The sequence below is a fragment of the Patiria miniata genome, unplaced genomic scaffold (assembly GCF_015706575.1).
Source record: "Patiria miniata isolate m_02_andy unplaced genomic scaffold, ASM1570657v1 HiC_scaffold_22, whole genome shotgun sequence".
Lineage (NCBI taxonomy): Eukaryota > Metazoa > Echinodermata > Asteroidea > Valvatida > Asterinidae > Patiria > Patiria miniata.
The window spans coordinates 16,435,704-16,444,444 of record NW_024037061.1 but is presented as its reverse complement, the minus strand read 5'-3'; the positions used below and the strand labels follow the sequence as shown (position 1 = coordinate 16,444,444).

The 8,741-nt window shown below is 40.9% G+C and overlaps 1 protein-coding gene across 1 annotated transcript; it reads left to right on the top strand.

The window, feature by feature from the left end:
• The first annotated feature begins 238 nt into the window (after positions 1–238).
• Positions 239–7,313, top strand: LOC119730360 (complement component 1 Q subcomponent-binding protein, mitochondrial-like). The gene is made up of 5 exons (XM_038203215.1): positions 239–636; positions 2,335–2,482; positions 4,025–4,106; positions 5,441–5,647; positions 6,630–7,313. Exons 1-5 carry the CDS (start codon positions 351–353, stop codon positions 6,774–6,776), a joined length of 870 nt encoding a protein of 289 aa, XP_038059143.1. The 5' UTR covers positions 239–350; the 3' UTR covers positions 6,777–7,313.
• Positions 7,314–8,741: the final 1,428 nt, after the last annotated feature.

The window sequence follows — 8,741 nt, the reverse complement described above, 5'->3', positions numbered from 1 at the left end:
AATCACGTTGGGTTTGTCCAGGTACTAGACGACAGAAGTTTATGACCTTTGGCATTACAAAAACCTCGTCCAAATTGACTAAACATTTGTAAATTACGATAAACAAATTTAATGTTAAGAATATGTTAAAATTTCAAAACATATGTAGTGAATTGAATTAAAACATATTTGGCTATTTTTTTGTGGAAGAATGGAGAAATTAAAAATATCATCGGAACAGACTAAAACAATTTTTTTGAAGGAGGCTCTATATCTCAAAAGCACATGTTTTACATGCAAGAGCTTGAAAACCCGCTTTTTAAAGTTTCATAATTAGGCTCCACAAGTTGCATTTAGAAACAGCTCAGAAAATGGCCTTTTCGGTAGCTAGAAATTTTGCAAGTGCTGCCGGAAGAATGTTTACACAATGTAGATACGCCACATCGGCATCAGGGGCGACAAAATGCCTTTTGTCCATCCAGAAAGAGTGCCAAATGAGCCGGCCGTTCACCCGCTCGATTTGGTATCTGTGCAACAACAACCACACGAGCAAAGACAGCAGCACCGGGGAGCTGAAGCACGTGTTGGCCCAGGCATCGAGGCTGAGGGAACCCGGCAAGTTGTGCAGCTGCGGCTGTGCTGGGATACACACGCAGGGTAATTGTCTCGTTTTGGAATATACCTATTTTAGGCCAAAAAAAAAAAGTCTCCGGTTTCTGGTATGCGCGCGCGTCGCCGTAGCCATGCGCGTTGGCAAAATGAAAAAGTTTTTTTTTTCAATACAAGATGATGTCTCAAAACCGCCAAACTCTCTGGTTTGACTGGAATCCTGCTGCTGCACAATTTTAACGTGTTTTTAGATGGGGTTATGATCGAGAATATAGCTTTATGTGGCCGGCCTCTCTGGACTCCCATATATTTCATTATTTGCACTAAGTTTAGTCGGGCACCATTTGCAGTCATCAGCTGACATTTGAAGCCAAAAAAAAAAAAAACAGGTAAAAAAAAAAAAAAGCCGCGTCGCCGCACCACTTTTGGGGCAAGCTCCATACCAGAAACCGGAGACTTTTTTTTTTTGGCCTTATTTCTGTTTTAGTGTTTATATCATCATTGTCAAATTCAATACATTCATATCTGTTAAAATTTCACTTGCGCATGAAAAATATTTAAGATTTTTTTTTAAATTTGTGAATTGTCTGACATGTCTAAATTGTTTTGGTCTTTCTTTTGTATCAGTTTAAAGTATTGAATCAGGGAAAGAATGTTGCATCCTGACGCAGTTGTACTTCAGTGGTTGTGTACAAAGTCTATGGAGAGTCAAGAAAAATTTATTAACAAAGTATTAACAAGTATTAAGTATTAACAAAATTGGAAATGTTTCTCAGTCCCAGATTCATGCATTTTTCAACATTTTTGCCATGACTTTATAGTTAGGCTTTATTGAGATGAAATATGAAGTAAAAAGTCATGAAAGTGGCGTCAGGTTGGGGGTCAGACAAGTCGACCGTTGAGACAACTCGACTCGGGACAAGTCGACCGTTGAGACAACTCGACCGTTGAGACAACTCGACCGTATGTGCGATAATTGAAAGACAAGTCGACCGTTGAGACAAGTCGACTCGCATGTTTTTGGGCCTAGTTTTGGGGATTTGATACATGAGTTATGATACATGAGTTTTTTTGGTTGCATATAACAGAACCGATATAGCGCAGCGTGATTGTCCGTGCACATCGTTCGTTTTTGCCGGGCTTGTGCGCGCATCCCCGGTCAACGTGGCCGTTCCGTGCACGGTGACATCGTTTGTGCCGGGCCTGTGTGCCCACTTGCCGCGCCGGTCGACGTGCCGCGTGCCGGGCCGGGCCCGGTCCTCGCAGGCGGGGCGCGCCGGTCCGACGTGACGGCCACTGAATCGGAGCGCCCACAGATTTATGCAACTTTTTCCGCTCCACGTGTATACATTTCCATTAAGTGGAGCTGTCTCAACGGTCGAGTTGTCCGGAGTCGAGTTGTCTCAACGGTCGACTTGTCTCAACGGTCGAGTTGTCTCAACGGTCGACTTGTCCCGAGTCGAGTTGTCTCAACGGTCGACTTGTCTGACATCAGTCAGGTTGCAACATTCTTTCCCAAAAAACTTTCTTGCCATAAAATTGGATCTGTAATCATACAAAATATATATGAAATTGGCCTGCCCCTCATTCTGTTTAAAATTTCCAGGTATCACCAACAATGACCAAGGTAATAATTTATTCAGATATTAATCAAATAAGAAAAGCCATACAAATGTGAATCTAGCTACTTGTACTTTATAGCATTGTTTTTACAGATGCTTGCCTTTTGTTTGAAATATTGTGCAGGTGATGACGAGTTGGCCAAGTTCCTTGAAGATGAGATACAGCTGGAGAAAGACAGCCGGCAGTTCCCTGACGTCCCCAAACTACCCGGCTTTAAACTGACACAAGAGGGCGCCATAGCAACACTCACAAAGACAAAAGATGGGGAAACGTAAGAAATACATTCCATGGAAATGTGTACCCCTGATCACACAGTGCTTTGTGTGAAGAAAGGCCTCAAACCCTAACCCCCTAGGCCCTTGTTGCTTACAACCATCCTCAATCCTCCAAAATCCTCCAAAATTTTCCAAAATTTTGCAACTCCGCCTAAATTTTCCAAAATTGTCAGACAGTCCTGCCTCAAAATGCATTCATCCTCAATCCTCCAAAATCCTCTTGTGCTTCAGTCACCATTCATCCTCAATCCTCCAAAATCCTCATGTGCTTCAATCACCATTCATCCTCAATCCTCCAGAATCCTCATTTGATTCAATCACCATTCATCCCCAATCCTCTAGAATCCTCCAAAACCGCCAGGAGGATTTTGGAGGAGTGAGGTGGGTTAGGGTAGGCTAGTTCATGTGTAGTCCGAAAATTTGGAACTCTCAATACTGTGTATGAGAGTCCCAAAACTTAAGGTATTGAAAACATGCAATACAGAAAATAGACTGGCACCTAAAACAACCAGTCCAACACCGCTTCAGTACTGCATCAGTCAACCATGCCAAAAGAATTTAAGAAACATGTGGCATGAACCGGGAACTAGTCTCTATTTACCACACATTTCTCCATAGTCAGCTACCAGACTAATGACACTGAATGAAGAGGTCAGTCTTTTCAAATAGTTGGACCATGGTTGGACATGTGCCAGTCTAGTCTTTAGCCTCATTTGGAAATCACTCGACTTCCCTCTCATGTGCAAAATATTGAAGAAATATCTCCTTTACCATTTTTACAAATTGAATTGAGTCTGCAAACTTGGTTGGTGAAATACTGAGGGCCTATTCTTGCCCCAATGGATTTTTTGGAGAAATTTGCTAGCTAAAGAGTGAGTTAAGTTGGCTTGATATAGTTTTGCACGTTTCAGAGCACTCCAGGTCCCAGTCTGGTTCATGTGCACTTGATTTTCTTTGAACAGATGCAGAATCTGGAAAGAATTCCACACATGGACATCACTAATTTTTCCCTGCAATGGCCTTATCAGCCATAAGAGACAGAAAGCGATAACATTTCCTAAAAAGTCAAATTTAGCAGGGAAAATATTGAAGCATTTACTGAGAAAATACTCAGAATTTTGCAGACCAGTCTCTGAGTCTCATAGGGTTTGTGCACAGGGTGTCAAGTGATGTCCGGATATGGAATTCTTTCCCATAATCCGGATCCCACTTCATGGGGGTGTACAAAATCTGTTGGAGTCAACAACAAAAATTTGCAACTTTTTTCTGACAAAATTGGATGGTTTCTCAGTCCCAAAATTCGTAAATTTCATATGGTAAAAAGAGGTTTTCATACGGTGGAAAAATACGGTGTTAGGGTACTGCATTCTGCCAATTTTTCGTTAAATTTTTTTTTTTTTTATTCAGATTTTCATGAAGTACTAGTTCTACATTGAAGTTCAAATTAAGTTTGTTCAAAAACCAGGACACAAAAATACACATTTGTCTATAGATACTTGGCTTTAACAATTGTTATATGACCATTTCATTTATTACAGAGTGAAGGTGACATTCAATTTGAACCATTCTATTGAGGAGGAGCCTCAGGAAGACAAGCCAGATGAGGAGGCAGCATCACGGGTAAATGACCTCCCCTGCCTTGTAATGGAATGATCCGTTTAGCCCCACCCATGATATTTTGACCAATCACAGCCGGGATTTCATAGCCAAATGCTCTGACAAAAGTGTGACATTTTTGCATTTTTGCAGTTTGGAGACGCATGTGATGTTGCCAATGTGTAAATTAGGTGGGCTTTAATAGGCTAGGCCAATACCGGAATGGTTCTTTGTGACTCATCCAAACAAAATAGTCTCGTCCCAAGAGTTTTTAGATGATTTTATTCGAGTAAGTTGTGTTTGTGAAATTAAACCACGTTTTTGTCAGCAGTCACTTTACAAGCATGCTTTGAGAGCTGTCATGGAGAATATTAGCTCTTATTTGCATCTTTGACATCTTTTAAATATCAGCTAGTAAGCTTCTTTGAAAAACATGATGTTTAATATTTAATTTTAGCTCATTGTCAGTTTTTCAACATTCCAAGAATCCCAATCAGCACATGCAGTTTCGGACCAGCACACGCAATTTAGGCTGATGCATGTAAAACATGAGTGGCACATTTCAAATAATCGAATATTCAAATTGAATTTTGAATAATCGAATATTGAATTATTCAGAACTGCATAGCACTTATGAATTTGTAAGTCAAACTGACTGATTTGATAGAAACATGTCTCGGTGAGATAGGGGTTTTGATTATGAATTCTATTGTGAAGTCAGGCTGCATCCGAATTACCTGACTGCGGTTTGCAATTACACATGCGCCTATGGAAGCGGCTGAGCCACTTCCCAGACGCAGCCTCAGTCTAGAAGAAAGACAGCAACTGTTGAGTCTTGTCTCATACCACCTGTCTTTAATCCTAACTCCCCTGAATCCTTCAACATCCTTTTTGCCAAAGTGGAGGAATTTGGAGGATAGAGGTTACATGGCAAAAGTGTGTTACTGATTTCGTAGGATGCACTTTGTCAAGGTCTTGGGCTGGACCTTGTGTTGTGTTTGCTCAGCCATGCATAAATATAGGCCTGGATTATGCTTGAAATCCTCCGCAATGCTCCAGGATGTCACTGGCCAAGCCTTATTCTATTGACAGTCACTGCCGCAGGATTTTGTAAGATTCAGGCAGTGGTCACCCTTCCACGGACCATATTCAAGAAATAATGGAGGAATTTGCAGGATTTAGGCCATTTGCTATTTTTCCATGAGGCCACTTGGAGGATTTTGCAGGATTGAGGCTACATCCTAGCAAAAAGGCGTAGGGAGGTAGGGTTAACATCCAGTTTGTGTTTGAATTATGGCAACTACCAGACCAGCCAGCTACCTTGTTAAACATTTTTTGTCTTCTTTGACTCCTCCCAGCTGCGATCCTACCCAGAATTCACCGTGGAGATCACCAAGGATACCCAGAGCACCTTGACCATCAACTGTCGGTTTGACCTGAATGAGATGGAGCCCGAGGGGGAGGAGCCAGAGTCTAACGACCTCTTCATGATTGATGAGGTCAGCGTACAGGACGGCAAGGCCAAGGAGTCAACCTACATGGTGGGGTCAGAGGTCATGGATGCGGTAAGTCATGAATATTCATTAACCCTAACTCCCTAGGGCGATTCCATATTTGAAAGTCCAAAAATTGGAAAACCAATTACAGAAATTCTGTGAAAATACTCCAGTTACAGAGTCTCTTACGGAAATGGCCAGGAATGTGATATTTTGGGTCAAAATATAAGGATTTGTGGGGGTTTTTCTTCAAATTCCTTAGAATGTTTTGTCTCATACGACGGATGACTTTGTCCTAGTCTGTACGACATAAGTACTTTTTTGCTGTACTAAAATATTAAAATAACTTAAGATGATTGGATTTAGACAGAATCACTGATCAACTACAGACATTGTGACCTGAAGTGAAATGAAATGATGAGCACTGTTTCAGTACAAATTATGACATTATTCTGGGAAGTTCTTACGACACATTTTGCCTGTCCCTACGACATGCTGTCTTTTATTTGTGATTTTATTTAGTAAAAACAAGTTTACTGGAGAGATTGTAATATCTGACCCTTGTTTACAATGCGTTTTCAAGTTGGTGACAAGAATTTCTCAATGATCAACTCACAGAGTTGGTTTTTTTTTCTGCATCCTGCATGACACGTTACATTTTTATCAATATCCTAAAAATAGAAAGAAAAAGTTTGTGAGCAATAAGGCAAAAAAACACAATAGTTCTGCTTCCGATTACATGGCATTTGAAAGTAGGGTAGGTAGGTAGGGAAATAATTTTTTTTGCCAATTTTTTTTTTGTGTATGATTATATGGAGGCGCTGCGTGTAGTCAAGGGTAAAAGGTAGAAATTGATGGTTTTGGGAGTTTTTTTCTTGTTTTTCCCATAAAAAAATTAGGGTAGGGGCTGTCAGAATAGGGTAGGTAGGGAAACCGGAAGCAGAACTATTATATTTTTTTTGGCCTAAAGTAATACTTATGCAATAAGATGTCCTTCAAAAATGTCTGTCTCGGTAACCAGATTCTGTTGTGTTGTCATTCCCTCTCTCAGAATCTCTACAATTTCCTGATGAACACGTTAGAGGAGCGTGGCATCACAGACGAATTTGCAGAGAAACTCTCAGATCTGTCCAGTACCCTGGAACACAAGCTGTACATCGAGTTCCTTCAGAAACTCCAAGGGGTCGCCAAATTCTAAGGCAAGCTGGCACACTATACACGACACTCACAGGGGTGGAACTGGGGGACAAAGGGGGCAGTTGCCCCTCCAATTTGCTTTTTAATTTTGCCTTTGCACCGTGTCCCTCCACTTTTAGAAACTTTCGCCCACAATTGCATATACTGTTGTTTCCACTTTTTGGAAAGAGTTCCATACCTGGACATCACTTAACACCCTGTGCAGTGTGCACAAACCCTGTGAGACTGGTCTGAAAAAATTCTAAGTGCTTTTTCAGTAAATGCTTCAATATTTTCCCTGCTAAATTTGACTTTGTAGGATATGTTATCGCTTCTCTGATGGCTGATACGTCAATGCAGTGAAAAAGTAGTGATGTCCATGTATGGAATTCTTCCCTGCTAGGAAATCAAGCTCAGCTGTCAATACGATTTAAGATCCAGTACTGCACTTTTACCTTATTTTGTTCCCACAAGCACAACTTGATTTGCGTATCTCCAGTGTGACAAGGCAATGTCCAGAAAAAAATACATTTTATTTTACTTCCATGTATAAGCCTTTTTTAAAAAGTTTTCCCTAAATTGCCACTTTAACCATCCAGGAACGTTAAATGATTGAGCTGATCGCATTGTATCTTGATCCAACAAAATCTCATATCTAAGAAACCCAGGCTTTGCAGTAGCCCTTCATCATTAATTAATAAAAGAAAAATATTATTCTTGATTAGTGTCAACATGGCGAGACATTCCACCACTATCAGGGTCCCCACAGTCTTTGAAAAATCCTGGAAAACACTGGAATTTAAAGCTAACATGGAAGTCATGGGTTCATGGCATTTTTTTTTTTTATAAGGAGTCATGAAAAGTTGATATTCCAAGGAAAAAAGTCATGGAAAAGTCGTGAATCCTGCACAACCCATATGTGATGATGCGTAATATTTGGCTATGGCAGTCTTCCAGTTTGCATTCCAGTCTATTATACTTTATCATGCATGTGTGTGCTGTATACTTTTTGCATATTCAGTGCACCATTGCAATGCTTATGCGGTGCTCGGTGGTCTTGTGCCAAACCGGAAGGCTGAAAGGGAGTGGTGCACCTTGTTGCTAGACACTAGAGCAGTCGGCTCCTAAGATGCCAAAAAGCATAGGGAATTGGTCTTGGAAAGCTATAATTTTTTGTCCTGGAAAAGGTGGAACTTCATTGGAACCTTGCACTGTGACCCACGTTCAAATCTAACCTAGGTCGAAATAATTATGGATATGGTTTTTAATCTATGCCTGATTCCATCGATTTCCTTCCCAACTCAAGAAGCCGATGTTTCTTCATCAACTGCCCTCTTTAAGTCTTTTCTCAAAAGCTACATTGGCCATGCGCTTTCCAGGAAACCCCTGTGTCATTACCAGGAAGAGTTAAAGTAAAGTCTGTCCCGAGCCAATGTGGCTCATCAGGCCGGCGTTTATCTCCGGTTTCAGTAGCATGAAACGACTGAGAATATTTCTACTCCACATGGATGGGATGCTAGTCCATCGCAGGTTACTCCCCAGCTAATGCCGGTACCCATTTATACTCCTGGGTGGAGAGGGGCAAGTGGGGGTGAAGTGGCTTGCCCAAGGACATATGACCAGCAGCTGGATTCGAACCCCGGACCCTCTGATCATGAGTCACGAACCCTAACCACTAGGCCACACACCTTCCAGCAGGAAGAGTTAGAGTTCATAAAATACAACAAAATAAAATGAAAATGTAGGTACCGAAATACCTTTCGCTGTTTGTGTAAAAGCCCTCACAGACATCTAATAGCAGTGATTATTTTAAATGTAACAATAAACAAAAGAATGAGAACACAAATTTCATGATTTTTGCCTTGCTTTTTTTTATGTTTTTATTTTATACATCCTGGTTGTTTTATGTCGGCGTAAAAGAGTTGCGATGGAAAAGCCTAAGGTACAGTTGTGATTGTAGGTTATTATTCTGCATTATAAAATGATT

What these genes read in the sequence shown, in the direction of transcription:
- LOC119730360 (XM_038203215.1), top strand. Translation starts at nt 351, where the DNA reads ATGGCCTTTTCGGTAGCTAGAAATTTTGCAAGTGCTGCCGGAAGAATG. An exon ending in TGCTGGGATACACACGCAGG is followed by an intron (nt 637 to 2,334) that starts GTAATTGTCTCG and finishes AATATTGTGCAG; the next exon opens with GTGATGACGAGTTGGCCAAG. An exon ending in AAGACAAAAGATGGGGAAAC is followed by an intron (nt 2,483 to 4,024) that starts GTAAGAAATACA and finishes CATTTATTACAG; the next exon opens with AGTGAAGGTGACATTCAATT.